At 40.8% G+C, this 18,337-nt stretch overlaps 1 protein-coding gene across 1 annotated transcript; it reads right to left on the minus strand.

Moving 5' to 3' along the window:
- Positions 1 to 14,832: 14,832 nt before the first annotated feature.
- Positions 14,833 to 17,605, minus strand: LOC148015816 (chlorophyllase-2-like). The gene is made up of 2 exons (XM_087664151.1): positions 17,199 to 17,605; positions 14,833 to 15,714 (listed from the first exon to the last, which is right to left on the minus strand). Exons 1-2 carry the CDS (start codon positions 17,496 to 17,498, stop codon positions 14,974 to 14,976), a joined length of 1,041 nt encoding a protein of 346 aa, XP_087520277.1. The 5' UTR covers positions 17,499 to 17,605; the 3' UTR covers positions 14,833 to 14,973.
- Between the last annotated feature and the right edge of the window lie 732 nt (positions 17,606 to 18,337).

Below are 18,337 nucleotides of genomic sequence, written 5' to 3' on the forward strand. Positions count from 1 at the left end.
CTATGTAGAGAGAGCATGTATGAGAGAGAGTGAGAGATAGCAAAATTTATGCAAAACAATGTATCTATCAATGAGAGACTGTGAGAGAAAGCTATGAAACTTTTGAAAAATAATACTATGTGATGATTTCCATTCAAAACAGTGTATTCTCTTAAGTCTTTGTGGTATCTTGGTGAATTCTATGAAGAATATGAAGAGCATAATCAATTTTTCTCAAGTTAAAGCCGTGGGATAATTGTTTCTATGAAGCTACCTGAAGATTTCTTGTTCTTGGTGTTCTTTTCCTTGTTGTGGTCATATCAAATATGAAAAAGATGCTTGTTGATGATAAAAGATAGATTTTCTTGCAGTAGATTCCCCGTTTTATTGGTGTTCCTCATGGGGCTCCAGATACATGGTACTTGTCATCATCCAACTGTCCAGTTGAAATAAGGCTTTTGGTCAAAGCTGGGACATGACATACATCATGAAGCACAAAAGGAGCACTAGTACCGAACTGCATTTTAATATCACCTATGCTAATGATATCCAATTTAGTGTCATTTCCTAGTCTAAGAGAACTTGTAACAATACTATAGCTATAAAATCAATGATATTGTGGGTAACATGTAATGAAGCCCTCGAATTAAGAAGCCAACATTGAGAGTAAGAGGACAAAGCATTGGCCAACTGAGTAGCATGAAGTAGTGAATTAACAAGTATATAATCATCTAAACCATACTCCAAGGCATTTATCTCCTCTATCTTCATGTTGGACTTAGGCATAATGCTAGAATCATTTATCTCCTCTATCTTCAGGTTGGACTTAGGCATAATGCTAGAATCATTTAGAAGATTTAGCATTATCTTGTGCTTTTCCCTTACCTTTTTCATTCCACCTATCATTGTGCATTTTATGGCATTGTGGCCTAATGTGACCATGCTACCCACAATAATGACATGTCAAAGAGGACCTATGACCACAGAACTTACTACGTGATTGCCCATGAGATTGAGACTTGCCCCTATTGGGCTATGAATCTCTACCATGGCTAATGTGGCCTAATGTGACCATGCTACCCACAATAATGACATGTCAAAGAGGACCTATGACCACAGAACTTACTACGTGATTGCCCATGAGATTGAGACTTGCCCCTATTGGGCTATGAATCTCTACCATGGCTATTATTCCTAGTTCCACCATATTTGCTTCTAACTATAAGTGCATGAGAAGTGTGCAATGCATCAATATTCTTCTTGTTCACTTCTCCAATGAGAGTAAAGCACTCCCTATATCACTATATTTAAAATCATCTTCAAGAGGATTAGCACTCATAGCAATACAAAATGTATCCCATGACTCTGGTAGTGTGACAAGTAAGAACAATGACTTTATGTTATCCTCAAACTAAATGCCATGTGAGATGAGCTAACTGAAAATAGAATGGAACTCATTCAAATGAGTAGACATAGGCATATCCTCCTTCATGAAATGATCCCCAAGCTTATTCAATCGATACAATTAAGGTGTAGGATTAAAGATCACATATCTTTTGCCATAAATTACACTCAAAATAACATTGAAGTATACTTGCTTAGACAAAGATAGTATGATAGTGGACTTGCATAGCTCATTAAGCTCATCTCAATTATCTTTATCCTAAAATTTTGGCTTTATGACCTTAGCTTTTAATGGCATGACTTAGTTCTTTTTCATAAATTGGAAGTTGTTACCATCTAAGTTCTCAATGTTAAAAATAGCATTGTCATTTGATGAATTGAAAGTACCTACCATTATACTTGCAAATGACTACACTGTACAAGAGTATATGTTGCTGTAATTATAGCAAAACAACCCCAACACTAAACCAAAAGTGAGGACAAGAAGTGAGAAACTAAAGAGTATATACTTCTCCAGAAATAGTAGATATTAGATTGCTCAAACAAGGCACCTTCTTTCAAACAAATGGCTCATAAGTAGTTTTTAGTGTTACAGTCCATAAAACTATAGTAAATGACAATACATTTATAGTCAAATGACCAAAGGAGTAAGCTTCCATTGCTAAGAATATTTGGCTAGCAATTGGAATATATAAGATGCAATTATAATATAGCAACCAAGTACCAAGAATTGTTAAAAAATACAGGGTGTTAGGTACATAGATACATACAACAATGCGTATACACCACTTACAACCCATTGAGAATGATAGATATATGGTATCCAAGCTCAAAAATAAATCAGCCCAAAGTCATGAATATCTGCAATGAATACTGTAGTATAAACCAAAAGAGCATAAAGAGTCTCCAACTGACTCAAAGAACCGAGCTTTGCAATATAAATACAAATGGTTTCCATTGCAAGTGAATCTGGAATGCCCAAGAGCACAACAAAGCTCAATGCATTAAGCACACAATATTCAAGAAGCCCAAGTCCATCAATGATACAGTTAGAAGCATATATATCCAATGTCTTTAACCTGCAAGTGAAGAATCATTGAAGCAAATGGCTAACACCCAAATATATCCAATGGATCTCAAACCCAAGCTTCAAAGGTAACCATAAATATATCTAAGTATAAATATTGATGCTAAATATCAACATAAACAAATGGAATACTTGAACAGCATATAGGCATATAATACATAAAGCTAATAACTTGTAAGCTTGTTGTCTAAACCAAAACTATTATGCTCTATGTAAAATAAATAACTAAAAACTCCATAAAATTAACTCTATAAGTACTTAGTCTTGTAGTTCTTGTTGTGCTCTTCATTTCTAGCTATAGAACGCCTCAATTTGATATCATATACAAAAGTTATGGCAAAATACAAAGTGCTGTCAAGTTGCCATAGCTATCCTTGACTTCTACAACATGCTTTATATCCACTTAAAATGGATAGAATGGCTATTTCTCAACTTAGTAAGTACTCAACAAGACTTACCTAAACCTTGGGATGCTCTTCAATTAGGTTGGAATAAGTATTGAAGATAGGGAAGCCAATATATGCCTCATTGGACTAAAATGGGCCTTCCATGAAAGTTATAAGCCAAGCTCTCTTCCTAGGCTAAATGCAATATTGGTGAAGCTCCTTGAATGCCCACTTTGATACCAGTTGAAAGGCGGAGTAGAAATGGAAGCATGAGCAAAAGTAAGAGCTATAGAGGTTCAAACAAAGAAGAGAGAGACGGGTGTGGGAAACTCCAATAGTCACACATTGTGACTACCTTCCTTATTCTATTGCCACTAAAAGAATAAAGAATAAAGTGACAGTGATGGGCACTTGCTACCTACAATGTGTAGGAGTGTAAGTACAATGTACAGAGTAAATGTGGGAGGCTAGGCATAGGTGCCTTTAACCTTGAACAATTTTCAATCCGAATATAAAACGACCAAGATGCGAACCCTTCCTTAGGAAGCAAAGAACCTTGGGCTATCATCACAATGTCACCTCACACCAAAATTCAACACTAGGGCACCTTGCATGTTAAGGCATAGTGTGGCACGTTGAATAGAACACCTCAAGAGTTTTTAAAAATTAAGCAAAAGCCACGCATAGGCCCATGCAAATTGTCAAATCAGTCAAACTTAGATTAGAACACCTATAATAATTGTAGAGGTCATAAGAAAGCTCGAGGAGTATCACTTGAATCATGAGGATACCAATAAATTTTCCATTTAGACTATAACGATAGAGATGTGAGTTAGGTGAGTCTACTACAACTTATGAGCTTTTCTTGCCTTCTCTTTATCATGAATTTGAGTGGAGAGAGAGCATACAAAATTCATAGCTAGAGTATGAGATGGTTGTGTAAGAGGCATGTAAAGCCATAGGAATAGTTGAACTCCTGAATGAATAGGAGATCTTCCATCAATGTCCCATTTGTTGAGTGTAAACAATGATGTTTTAGTTCCATTGTTGAGATTATAGGTGCAATCGACTCAAGGAGCTTATATTCTTACAATGTGGTGGAATAGGAGGTATGGAAGTGCTTGAGAGGGATGAAATGGCGAGGAACCACTCTCCTGCTTGTATACTTTGCTTGCTCTGAAACAAACATAGCCAGGTATAATGCCAGATAAAAAGACAACTATTTTGGTGAAAAAAGGTAGCTCAAAGTATAGATTAGTTTAGATTAGATTAAATTGTTGGGAAAAGATTAGACAAAGCCATTAAAAAATATCATTCTCAATCTTGTGTAGCCTTAGTTTTGTCATTGTAATTAAGAGTTTTCTTGCACAATATGAGTGGATTGTATTATTCAGATCTACTTGATTAGGATACAAGTTGGATGTACTAGCTTTGCAAGAGTTGAAGGTAGGCCAATGGCAAGATATGATGTCTTTGTGGAAGTAAGGGTACTAGGTAGAGGAGGCACACTGATTTGTACTAAATCATAACTCAAGGTGACGCTTTCATAGGCTCATGGTAAGGGCTCTACCATTGCAGCATGAGTCATGCTTGCTGTGAAGGAGATTGATGTGGTATCTCTTATGCACTGAACGTTGTTAAAGATAGGGTTACAGTGTGGATGTGGATTAACCAATACCATCCTTGTTGAAAATTGTAACATGGCTTTATCCAAGCATGGGATAGATATTTTGGGATGGATAGGATGAGATAAAATTGCAGGATTGCTTTGCTATGTAGTTTGAGGGATATGTCTTTAATGTTTAATGAAAATAACCCTCTCATACATGGCATGATAAGTGCCAAGACTCTACATGGCATGATGGTTAGCTTGACAGAATCTATTTGAAACAAGGGGTATGGTGGATTGGTCTTAATAACCTTTACAAAGTGATTTTGGAGATAACATAGTTGGACTATTTAACGACTTTGTCTTGCTTTAGAGCTGTATGTGTTGCTACGTTTAATATATCTCCCCCCCTCCCAATCCTTAAGTCCTAATACCAATAAAGCTCATAATGGTGATGAGATCTTCCTTTTACTACAATGTATTAAGGATTTCCTTTGTCATCACAAACATATTAGACAACTACTTCAATGTATTGAGGATTTCCGTTATCATCAGGAACATACTAGACTTGAGGTTGTTAGGATTCAGCTAAGAGCTAAATGGGAAGTTTAATTTGAGTCTCCCAATGAGTTTTGTTTTAATGCCCTCAAATGTAACCATAAAAGAGATAGCGTGGTATGCATTGAAGATAAAGATGGCTAAAGCATTTGAACCCCATATCTCTCCAACATTGTGAGATTTGAAGCAAAAGTTAGTTGTATTGTCGAAAGTAAGACTAAGAAGCTTGGTATGGATTTTAACTTGGTAGGAGGATCCAAAATCCAAATCTTAATACAATTATTGTTATTGATTATGTGATAAAGTTGAATAAAGTATATGCTTTGTCAATATGGATTTTGAAAAGGGTTATCATCTTGTCTCATGGAAGTCCTTGCTAAAAGTTTTGAATGCTATGTAAGTTTGAATATGAATTTTGTAACATGGTCTAAGCCCTATTTTAGAATGCATTGCCAAAGTAAACATTAACATGTCTCTTGTAAGTGTTTCTAGTTGTAGAGATCTATATGATAGGGTTGTTCCACCCAACTATTGTTGTTTGTGATTGCCACTGAACCTTTATTGCAGTTATTTATGGCAAGGTCTACAAAGCATTAATCAAAGGTGTACCTCTACCAAGTGAGGAGGTCTTCATGACCCAAATGTTTGCAAATGGCGACACTGATATGATTCAAATAGAGAGGACCTCTATGGAATGATTGCTCGACGTCTAAGGGGATTTCTTATTGGCCTCAAGGTCCAATGTTAGCCAACACAAAATTGAAAAAGTGTATCTAGCTTGGGATGACTCTTCAAGTTGGCTCTTGGATACGGGTTGCAAGATAGTCACACATGGTACGATATTGAGATAGCTTAGATGGCTTATTGGAGTTGTTATAGAAGTGGCCCAAAGGTTTGGGTGCTCTTCGACTAGATTACAACTAAGATGCAAGGATAGTAGGGACAAGCTTCAAGCCTTGCTAGAAGGTTGATAATTAATATAATTTTGGCCTCTTATACGTTTGTTGACCGATAAGTCCAAGTGGTTGGTGTTTGGCTCATTTCAGTGGCTTAACTCATCTCAACTCTCGATTTACTTGGTCAAGTTTGTCATGACTCATCGTGGTTTTGGGTTGAAGATTGAGTTGGATTGGGATGACAAACTCTTTAGCATCAGAGTTGAACTAGAAATTGAGGGCTTGGAGCTAGTTAAGGAATTAGGGTGACCATTGGAGTAAAGTGATTAATAAAGATTATTAGTTGGGCGACACTAAAGGTGATCCGTATCTTCTGTAGGTAGTTCACACTTAACATGTTGCTTTTGATGGATACTTTTTTGGTGATTGGTAATCCTTGAATGGCATCTAAGGTTGCTAGTAAGGGATTATACCACTGTTTGGATTTGTGGGACACCAGTGTAGGTTTGATTGGACACATTGGGATAGATTTGAGAGGAGTTCCATCTCACTATCAAGATCAGGATTGCCTATGAGATGTGTTTTAGTGCAAGTGGGTTAAGTGGCCCACATCACCCATGGTAGTCAAGTCAAGTCTTATGAATGCTTAGGTTTGTTGATTCAAAGTTAAGACTACCAAGGTATGAAAGGGGGATGAAGCAACAAGCTCGTTGAGAAGGCTAAGAATGGTTGGAATAGATACTCTCACTTGACATGTTGCATGTGTGGAGGAAGCATTTTCTCAAGGTGTGGAAGTCCACGCCCTCCAATAAGCTAAACTTGTTGCTTTGGAGAGTTTAGTTTTAAAAGCTTTTCACTAAGGAAAAAGTTGGGGAGTTTTGTTGGGTGAACCCTTTATGCTCCTAAGGAAGGCGGGAAGAGGATACTTTCCACATGTTTTGGGGCTCCCCTTAGTCAAAACTTGGGTCTGGAAGAGATTTGAGAAGTTGATCTTTAAGGATGGGCTCTATAGCTCTATTAACATAAGCAAACCCTCTTAGGTGACAAAAGAAACATTAGGGAGGAAGCTTGGAAAATATGGCTTGTTATTAGAGGTGTGATAGCCTAGAGCATTTGGACTATTAGAAATGCTAGGGTGCATGGAGGCCCTATGTATGTATAACATGATATTTAGAATGCTTTTAAGAATTGTCTAAGGGGTATAAGCCCATGTTGAGGTTATTAGAGGTAGTAGCCATGTGATATTGAGAATTGTCTAAGGGGTATAAGCCCATGTTGAAGTTATTAGAGGTAGTAGCCATATTTACAAGGTGGCAGCCATGCTATTATGAAGTTCTCATCGATTTTGGACATAGAAATATTTAACACCTACATTCACATGAGAAATTTGTCTAAAGTCATAGCAATATGCATTCAAGAACAAGAAGTGATGTAAACATCAATATAGTTTTAACACATCAAGAGTCCAAATGATCCACAATTGTCCATTGCACATCAAATTGTCACCCTCACTAATTCTTTTCTTTTTCCTTTAAACTTAATCTCCTCATGTTCTAGTCATCCATTTATCCCATCATTCTTGGTTATTGTAAATTTTTATGTACTTAACATCATTGAAATGACAATATTGATTAAAATTGATCAAATGTTGACACACTTCCTTCATCATTTGTATTAGCTCTTGTGGTAGGGCAATCTCATGCAATGTTTTCCTTTCCTCTCCCAAGAATCGACTACCATGATCTTGATCAACCCTTTGCATATGCTAAACAAAATATAACTATTATTACCTGACAATAAACATGTATGGGATAATATAGATATCCATTTTCACGCTAAAGAAATGACCGAATTGTAAGGGAGCATGATCAAAACAAACTAATTGAGCTCGAACTATCTAGATTTTACAAAATATAATCAACATACTAGTTTGTAGAGGTTCATTAAAAGGAGTCTATTTTGAGATTTCATGGTAAAAGGTGGTAGACTGGTAGTGGTGAGAGGTCATTAAAGTCATAAAGGCTTCAAAGACATTTATTGCCTTTTAAGGCCATGCCGCTGCCACTGACAAGTATTCCATGCAAGCAATCGTGACGGCAAGCAGAGGATGGAGAAGCATCAGGCACATTGAAGAGATTAGCTAGGAGAGAAGATGCCATGGAACTGGATTACCCTGCTGTTGCTACGAAGCAGGATGAGTTGGATATGCTCCACCAAAACTTGTGGGAGTTCTCTGAGAGAAGGAGGAAGGCCGATAGAAAAGGGAGCTAAGGTGTTGAAAGCACCAGTCAGTTTCTCCTTACAGAAAATTAAAATTAGAATAAGTACATGGAGTTTAGTGCTTGGCAGAATTTACTTCTACTTCATGGGAAGATCCCTAGAGAAGATGAATTTGCTTGGTGGTTCATGCATACATACCATGGGAGAGCAATGCTTAACCAATACAAGTTTGTGGGTAAGGGGTTTTACTTCGCAATCGTGGGCACACATCAAGAAAGGGACTGGTTGTGGCTTCACCTGTTGGTCTTAGGGGCAACTTTGTGTACATGCTCCCATGGTCCCCGCACTTTAACCCTGAGGATTCCCTGCAATAGGAGTGCCCGGTTTGGGTTACATACCCAGGCCTCCCAGATTGGTTGGAAGAAGAGATTGGGGCATTGGGCAAGGTGCTATACATCTTGAAGGTGAATAATGGAGTCATCAGGGTAGAGAAGAAGGCATGCATCTTACGGAGCACGAACAAGGAAATATCGGATTACTTGGAAGTATTCGATTCGCATGAGCTGGAGGTGTGTGTGGAGGTCAAGTTCAACCACTTTCTCCGGATGCATGTTACACATGTCATCAGAATGGACATTATGCTAGAGATTGCAAACAGAAGAATGGCAAGGAGGGGCCATTGCTTTTCAGCCCAGAGAAATCACAACAGCTACAGATGATCATGCCCGGGGTACTTGGAACCTCATAGAAGTCTACAACAGGGCCAGAGGTGGATTCGAAGCCAATAGAGCCCCAAACTGGCAGACCCAAACGAAGTAGCAATCAAAGGATAAGGGGAAAAGCCCTAATAGTGATGCTAAGGAGAATCAACCACCATTCAGGGAGCATAGAGGTAAGAAGGGGAAGAGGAGCAATACTATTTCTCTCAAAGAAACTTGCTAGAAACCCCTTGGTGGACAAAAATGTTTATGTCCCGCTAGCTGAGGAGAATGAGGAGTTCCAAGAATTCTAGGCTGATTTGTGTCATGGGCATCAATACTAAGCTCAGCATAATATCTTGGAATGTTAGAGGCCTTTGTTCTAATAGGAGGAAGTCAGCATGCAAAAGCTTCATCAGGAGATAAAACTGCATACATAGCATCGTAGGAAGTTAAGCTACATGTAGGCAAAGGAGAGGACCTGAAGGTGGAGGGATACACCACGTTCCTAGTAGCAGAGCAGAGGGGGAAAAGAGGCACCCTGCTTTGGATAAGGGAGAATTTAAAACCCTCAATGCTATGGCTCAAAGAGGAAGGCACTGCTGTTGGAATCCAGGTTGATATAGTTGGTACAAGGCTACATATGTATTCCATCTATGGCCCAAATGTCTCAGCTAAGAGGGCCAGACTTTGGGACAACTTTAGGGGGGAACTAAATCAGGAGAATACAATCCTAATGGGTGACTGGAACATGACACATGTTGAGGCGGACAGATCACAGTAATGGGTCAATGATAGCCATGGAAAAGGAGAGCTGGACTGAGATCTGTCGTCAACATGATCTAGCAATATAGCCCACATGTGCGAGAAAGATTTAGCAAAGGCCTTTACCTCGCACAATCGGCATAAGGATAGTACCTAGTGAGCGGCACAACTAGATCGCATCTATGCCAATCAAGGAGGGTGGTGGATCTTACCGAAGCCCAACATCATGGTATTAGTAGAGATCATCGACTCAAACCATAGCCCTATCTAAGAAATCATAAGGTAAACACAACTTAGGGGTTTAAAGAGGGGTCGCCCCAATTTATGTTTAATTGTTCTTTTTTGCAAAACAAAAAAATTGTGTAGCAACTCCAAGATAGATGGGAGGAAGCAAGGAGAGGGGTTGAAGATTTGCTCGAAAGAGTAAAAAGCAATCCAAGGCATCACGGAGCTTCCAAAAGGCCATAGCCGTGCTCAAGTTAAGTCTAGAAGAAGGAATATAGATGTGGTTGTCAAGGCAAGAGCTAGCTTGTTGGCTACTCTTGGCAATGATCCTAATGATCAACACCTGGTTTGGCTCCTTTAAAGAACTGAAGATTACCTTAACGTGGAAGAGGGGAGGCGAGTTGTGGCTATACGAACGCAATTAAATGGTGTAGGCTTTATCGAGAGGGATGCCCCAACCTCGACATTCTATAAGCCTTTGCAACAAAAGTAGAAAAGGGATCATATTGCAATGATAGAAGACGAGGAGGGCAAGATATGCACATAATATTTCAATAGCCAAGGTACTTTTGAAATACCTATCTAGCATAGATGGACATGCGGCAACACATGAACCAGATTATGCCGATAAGCTTTAGCAATTTTTGAGTCCAATGGGAACAACAATCACAGAGGAGGCATCAATACTACTGGCTAGACAGTTCTCGAGTGAAGAGCTTCAATATGTGATCAGAAGGATGAAGAGGGGTAAGTAACCAGGCCTTGATGGGATTCTGGTTGAAGTCTTCCAAGGAATATGGCTGGTATGTGGGAGGGACATAGTGGGACTTGCCAAATACTTGCATGAGAAGGGGCATGATTCCACAAGAGATCAATCAAGGATGAATTACGAAAGGGCTAAACAGAAATAAGCCAATGTAGTGGAGGCCACGATCAATATTAAATGTAACCTATAAGGTAATGTCCAAGGCCATAGCCTCGAGGCTGAAGTACGTGCTGGGAGAATCCTTCACAAAGCACGATATGGCTTTGTTTGTGGTCAAAAGATACAAGATGCCATCTTGAATATCTTGGTGGCAATGGAACATGCGACAGAAATGGGGGGCAACTTTGTGTTAATCAACATGGACCTAGATAAAGCCTATGACAGGCTAAGGTGGGACTTCCTACTAAAAGTAATGGGGAAACTAGGCCTAGGTGAGGGTCTCATTAGAATGATAAGAACCCTATTTTCCAATGCCTCGGTGAAGGTGGGGGTAAATGGCTTTATATCCCACCCATTTGAGCTCAAGAGATTAGTGAGGCAGGGGTGTCCATTAGCTCCTCTACTATTCGCCATAGCCGTGGACCCCCTACTAAGAGAACTGTAGTATAGAGTGGAGAAAGGAAACATCAAAGGGCTGCCATTGCCCAATGGCACACAAATGGTGGCACAACTATTTGCAGATGACACTTCGAACATCATGCAAGCGGAAAAAGAGAATGTGACCAATTTGCTTCAAGTATACGACCAATACTCTCAGGTGTCAGGACTAGTGATAAGTAAGTCCAAAACAGAGATCTTGTTCTTGGGACTCAACGAGCAGCCGAGCTGGCTGCAAGGATTAGGAGGCAACTGGTGTGGATGGGGGAGTTCCTCAGGTATCTTAGGGCCCCAATAGGCCTGGCAGTCTTGGGAAAGAGCAAGATGAAATGGTTACTAGCCAAGATGGAGCAAAAGGTCAAGAAGTTCGCCAATGCCCCGTTCGCCACGATCGGAAGGATCATAGTTGAGGACAAAAACCCTGATGCCAGCAGCCATATTTGTCCCGCCAATTACTCCCTTTTCTAGAAACCAATGCTGCAGAGTAGACAAGCTGCTAAGATCATTTCTGTGGACTTCAGGGGATCAAGAGAAGTGGCAATCAATAAACTGGGACACAATGATGGAAGCCCAGGCGAATGGAGGGCTAGGACTAGAAATGGTTTTTGAAAGAGCCGAAAGGCTAGCCTCCAAAAACCATGCTTAGAATAGAGGAGGAGGAGGAGCCATGGGCTCTAATTGGCAGGGCAGTGCTAAGCACAACAAGGATAGGAGGAAGAAAATGGGTGCGACTAACATGGGAGGATAAGCTTCTGGCGGCTACAGCCCAACTAAGCCTAAAAGGCTATAAAACAATCAGGAACCTGTTGCTTACACGGACGAGAGTCATCAGAGGTCTTAGCTGGGGGAAAGAAATCCCGAGAGTAGGAGATTACGCACTGCTATAGTGCGTGTGGAGATTCTCGCAGGGATATAGGGACAATAAACTGCCAATCAACACAGGTGCAAAGCTAGCCATGAAATTGGTAAACAAAGGTATCATGAGGTGGATTGATATATGGGATGAAGCCGAGGGAGAACTAATGAATATGGAGCCCCTCAGAAAGAAGTTCAATTTGGAGAATGAAGAGGTGGTGCGATTGCGGTAGATGACACATGCAAGGTGAAAAAGCGCTTTCAGAGTTTGAGAGAGGGGGACTCAGTAAGTTGTGGAAAGCCACACCCAACCACCAACTGAACGTCATGCTTTGGAGGATAACAACTCGGAAGCTCCAACAAAAGATCGGGTGGGAAAGATTTTAAAGGTCAATACAAATTGTGCCCTTTGTGCAACTCAAAAAGAAACAGTGAAACATCTATTTTGGACATGCGGAGACACTGTAATACTAAGGAAGAAAGTAAAGGTAAAGTTAGATGAAGAAACACTCAAGCTTTGGAACAAGGTAAGGTCGTTGCTAGCGAAGCACGTCTGCAATAATAGAAACAAAGTGGTGATGAGGAAAGAGCCCAAAGAGTCGGTGCAATAAGTATTCCAAGCTGTTAGGAGAGAGAGGCTAGCAATATTTAAGGCCCTTAGGAAAAAAACCCATGTATTCAAAATGGCTAGTTAGAAGTTGGAGTAGTTAAGAATGAGGCTATAAGCCAATTTCCAAATGTAAATTCTCTCAAAATTTGACTAATATATATTACCGCACATTATCCAAAAAAAAAAAACATACTGATTTGTATGGAATAAATATCAACGACCCAATCGAGCTATACATGGCTGAAAGCATTCTAATGAAAGTTAAAACTAGATTGAGCAAGATTCACATGTTGCAATAAATCTAGAGCATTTAGAAGAGCAAGCATTTTGGCCGAATTATGCCTTTCAAGAGAGCATTCCTTGAAATCTTCACAAACAAAGCATTACGTAGCGAATGATAATTTTGAATCTCCTTCCATATCGAAGCTCTTTATCAAGAAGCTTGAGAAGATATACTATTGCAAATTCAAAAACCTAACCGTACAAATACAGTAGATGACTATTCACCTTCCAAGAGGATCCTTATGCAGAAGTTGAGGCTGAAGTTTCACGATGAGCAAGCCTCACAACTCTCGGATAGCAACTCAAACCAACATAAAGCTACCGTAACGAACAAAACGACCATGTTGATGCACGCTAATCATGCTGTTGTATACAAACTATATGCAATGTATGAAGTGACGAAAGAGCCTCTACTTACTCGGACCGCAAAGATCACATTGTAACACAGTTTATTGGATCTTTGAATATCAATCGTCTTGCATAACATTCGTGTCATCATGCAAAAGGCAAATTATACTTGAGCCCATTTACCACAACAAGATCATATGCATTGTCAGCCATGCCGAAGGAAGAATTGCCTCGTTCAACTCTTGTAAGAAGATAATTTAGACGCCGCCAATGATGTGGATGAGTATTTTCAAGCATATATTATGCATCTGCACTTCGTCTCAGAATCGAGCACATTTTTACGAGGGAAAAGAGGTTCCGTAGGGGCTTGCCAACTATCTGAAACCATTTTGTAATAGCCCTTTGATTGCAAAGTTCACAACTATCGGTGCAGCCAATATTTTGGCTTTATCCTTTGGTGATTGCAAATTGGTTGAAGGCTGCTTTATGCTTGATTGTACAATGTCTCTACACCGCAGTATCGTTTGGGGGTACAGTACTTGACATTCCGAAGACGTGTGTGACCAAACTTGTGAAATGCATCAATACAAACGTCTCACTTCAACTCGTAAGTAACGCGCATCCATCCTTTCAACGTTGTCGATCTCCATCCATGCTGGAAACCGACACCTAATAAGACATGGATAATCCTTCGCAAGGGCATGGGAAAACATTGAATAGCTGACAACAGGTTACACTACCCATTGTGCAACTTCCCATGCAGAAGGCAACTTGCTTGGAAGAAAAACGACGATGGATCTGTCAACATATTCTTGCAAAGGAGTCACACTTGCATACAGTTTGACATCATAATACAATGAGAATTAAAGTGTCTGTTCATTTTCCTCTACTGTTCACAAATCTTCATGAAGTGCATCGTGCATACTCCGACTGAATCTTGTTGCCCAGAAAACACATACCTACAGGCGAATCTCTATTCAAGGCAACGTGTTGTCTTTTTCCTGTTTTTCCCATTTTATCCTGAAACCCTAAACCGTACATCTGAGAGTCTGAATTCCTTGCACTGCAGAAAGAAGAGAGCCTGTATATGCATACACAGGCACACGCACACGCACACGCACACGCACGTGGACACACAAGCACAGGGCTTTACACGACGAAGTTCGAACTGTAGCTCTGATTTGCGGGATGGTGTGCACTGCTGGAACAGACAACGAAGATAAGACAGAGCTGTGAATGAATTTTGAACACACAGGAACAGCACAGAGAGCTGAAATGGGATGAAGGAAGGAAGGAAAGAGAAACTGCATGCTGACGCAGGACTGCTGACGTCCAATCATGCCCCGACACGCAGGCCATCTCTCTATCACACATGCGCGCACACTGTCTCACTCATCTTTATGTGCACTCCTTTGGCGAAACCACTATCCAAGGAGGAAATTGATCTTGAAGTTGGTGCTCCACCAAAGGAAAATTAGCCTAGTCTACACTGCAGCCAAAGTGGCAGAAGTCGGGGCAGATGACTCTGTAAATGACTTGTAGTGTCATGAATAAACATTTTGTAAGATTGATAACTTAAATCTCCGGGCATTACTTTCATGACTGCCATGTTTCAGCAGTGATTTGACCATCTTAAATATATACACATACGAGTGACCGATTGAACATGTGACAACAGCCTCTAGCAATCAAGTCGCTGTGAAGACTGCTTCAAGATTAGGAATCTCAGAAGACGAGCATGCTGCAATATACCACTCGGGGTCTTCCAGTTTCACGGGAGCATTGGATGGGTTTGCTAGAAGATCTTGCATGGATGCAGTCTCTGAAAACATTGCTGCTTGGAAAAATGCCACAAGAATGCCACCTGCGAATCTGCGCATGGGTGCTCTGGATGGTCCATTCCTGCATGTACAGTACGACAGCTTGCCACGAAACCCATGAGTGCGATCGTCGAGAAAATCCATGTGCCCATGTTCCGATGCAACGAAGTAAAATGTGGGATCCGAGCTGTCGAAGAAAAACGCCTTGTGACTCACGCCTTCAGGAGCACAAGGTGGGAAGAGTGCGTTCCTTTTCATGGATCCCAGACCCGAGCCCACTATGAGGATGGGAAGCTTCAAATCAAAGCAATGCTCAGAAAACTTGAGGATAGGAGGTGTGGTCTGCTGGCCAACATCCTTGCCATCCACAGGGTCCAAGCCAACTACTGCACAAAATTTGAGTGATGCAGCACAAAGACCAAGGGCAAGGCCAAAAGCCACCTTGGCTCCTCTGCTATGGCCCACAAGTGCAATCTTATCCAATTTTGGGTGCACCTGACCAATTAGATTATCTGGAAAACAATTTGTGAGTCCCTGAGGCAGCCAATCGACAATGGCAGCAGCATCGGCTATCTCTTGGCTTGCATCAGCACCAGTGACAATGTACATCTGCCGTGAAAACACCCAAGAAGTAAAACTTTATCAGGTCTCAAACCAGCCATATTCTCTTGAAGATATTGCAAAAATAAAGTAGATTTTCAACGACTATAGCCGTGGTTAAACAGATTCTTTCCAACGGTAGAGAAAACCTGCTTAATAATCATAATGCATCCGTAGCTCTTTCATGGAACATAGTCATCGGTTCCACTGTTGAATGGACAAAAAGAGTTCTCAGATACACATTGTAATGTGTGCAGACATCCAGCACATTGCCACACATGATTGGTTTGGATTTGATTCCATACGGCCTAACTGAATCGCATTTCCAGAGTTTTGTATGGGATTCGCTCTCATGTGGCCGAGACAAAGGCCATTTCATGGTTAGGCTAGTTACTTGTATCAAGTCTCTAGTATTGGCGAAAGGGGGGCGAGGAGAATATAGCAATCATACAGCTTACGAACAAGTATAACTATTGTGGAGTGGAGCAAGCAACAAACTAGAAACCACTTCTACTATATCGATTGTCACAAGAAGTTTAAGACAAATTTCCACTATATTTACCCCATTGTGAATTATGGCAACATCATGAGCTTCTGTGAGGGACGAATCCCATACCTAGCTAGGTGTAATTGGGGGCAGGGGCCTGCAAGCCCTGGTGTATAGCAGTCACACAGCTTATGAACAAGCATAACTATCACGTAGCGAGCAAGCAACATTCTAGAAACCATTTCTGCTACATTGATTGTCACAAGAAGTTCTAGACATATTTCCACTATAATTGCCACATTGTGAATCATGACAATATCATGAGCTTTTTAAAGGGATGCATCCCATGCCAAGCTAGGTGTGGTTGGGGGCAGGGAATTGTCAGTCCCCCATCCCGGAATGGTAGTCCCTTGCGTCCAACTGCACCTCGCTAGATATGCAGTGCTTCCTGAGCAAAAGCTCGCAGTGTTGAACAATATAGGTAAAAGTAAGGGGAAAGAGCCCTTTTTCCCACATGAGAAGATGTTAAAAGGTGTGCACAGTTGGACAACATCATAGCATAAACAACATCTATTTGTAAGTCACATATCATCGTAATCAACACCTGAGAAGAGACTATCTCAGTGCTCACAACGAACATTTTCGGTAGCAGATACAAAATCCTTTAACTCAAAATATTGTGAACTGAAGATACCTTACGCCAAAATTTTTGGAGGGGTGTATGAACTTTCGTCAAAAATTTTGGAGGGATGTGTGAATAAAAGTTCATGTAAATTTTGTAAAGTTCAAGGGTTTAAACCTTCTCCTTTAAATTTCAAAGGTTTTTTAAAAAATTGCTGTTCTTTTTTCCATTAAACCTTGCTTTCTCCGTGAACATTGCACCACATAGGGAAATCGAATCTGCAGATATCAAGACCTAAAATTTCAGTTCAATGTGGCATTTAGTACCACCAATGAACCGGATAAAAATTCATCACAAGGCAGAGAGAGAGAGAGAGAGAAGCACCTGAGGGGCAACCACAATGAAGCCATGGGAAGCGACATGTTGGAGGAGCTGAGAGTAGTGGTTGTTGAGGAGGAGGAAGCCATGGAAGAGGAGAACCACAGGGTATTCCCCCTCGGCCTCGGGAACAGCGAGGAGGAGCGGTTTGGGTGGGGGATTAAGAGGATCGGTGGGGAAGAAGGGGGCTCTGCTTTTGTCGCCGTAGGTGCGTGGGGGAGGAGATGGGCGCCTGCCTTGGACACTCACCAGAATGACTGAGGAAGGGCCTTGCTCGTACACGTGCTGATGGTGATGCCGAGACATGAGTGTTGCTTCTGCCGCTCCCTTCTCTGTTGTTGTTACACAAGGCTCAAGGCGATCAGCACAGAGAGGGAAACTGGAATATGTGAGAGGGAGGCGGGAGAGATATCTAGGTACCACTTTTTGCCAACTGGACGGACTTTTCTTTTCTGTACGTTATCTCCAAATGAAATGATGCATTCGCTAATGAGTGTCACACACTCCGTGCTCGAACAAAACCTAGGTTTACTGTAATCTCACTTTCAAATTTCAAATTTTACTTTTAAAAATAAGATTTGAACGTTAAAAAAAACTACGAATCTTAGGGGATTTTAGTGTATTTTTGCCTCAATATCTCTAAGTTTTGACAGCAAAGCTCTTTATCTTCCCCACTTCAAAGTTTTCCAACTTTTTCGAAAAAGATTTATTTCGAGCACTGCACACACTACGACTAGAAGCCTGAAGGGGCTCTTTGGCCAATGGGGTCATGGTGGTGCTCTTGGTTTGAGAGTGGGTTGAGTTTCAAAGTTCAAACCCACAATTGCACTTTTCGAGCTTTTCGAGTGATAAAAAGAGCGGTGTTGTGGTGCGTAAACTGCACTTGTTCGTAAAAGTTTGTCACCTCTCCATCATTTCATTCATCATCTCCTCACATCATTCCACTTGTTGCCCAACATTTGACTACCGCCACTGACCTCCAATTGCTACTCCACGCTCTTGCTTGTTCCACCTTGCCAATTGGTCACTATTACCCTTTTTTAAGAGGTGCAAATTAGTTTGCTACTTTGCGTTGTACCCTTGCCAGACCCGTGTATTTGTTGCTAAGCTTGAGTGTTAAAGCTTTCCACTTTTGCAACATTTTG

The sequence above is a fragment of the Lygodium microphyllum genome, chromosome 23 (genome assembly GCF_053477565.2).
Source record: "Lygodium microphyllum isolate KBCC chromosome 23, Lygodium_microphyllum_v1.1.10, whole genome shotgun sequence".
Lineage (NCBI taxonomy): Eukaryota > Viridiplantae > Streptophyta > Polypodiopsida > Schizaeales > Lygodiaceae > Lygodium > Lygodium microphyllum.

Excerpts from the sequence above, each read along its gene's own strand:
- LOC148015816 (XM_087664151.1), bottom strand. The coding sequence starts at position 17,498 with ATGTCTCGGCATCACCATCAGCACGTGTACGAGCAAGGCCCTTCCTCA. Across the intron at positions 15,715-17,198 it reads TCATTGTGGTTGCCCCTCAG|ATGTACATTGTCACTGGTGC; the intron begins GTGCTTCTCTCT and ends TTTTCACGGCAG.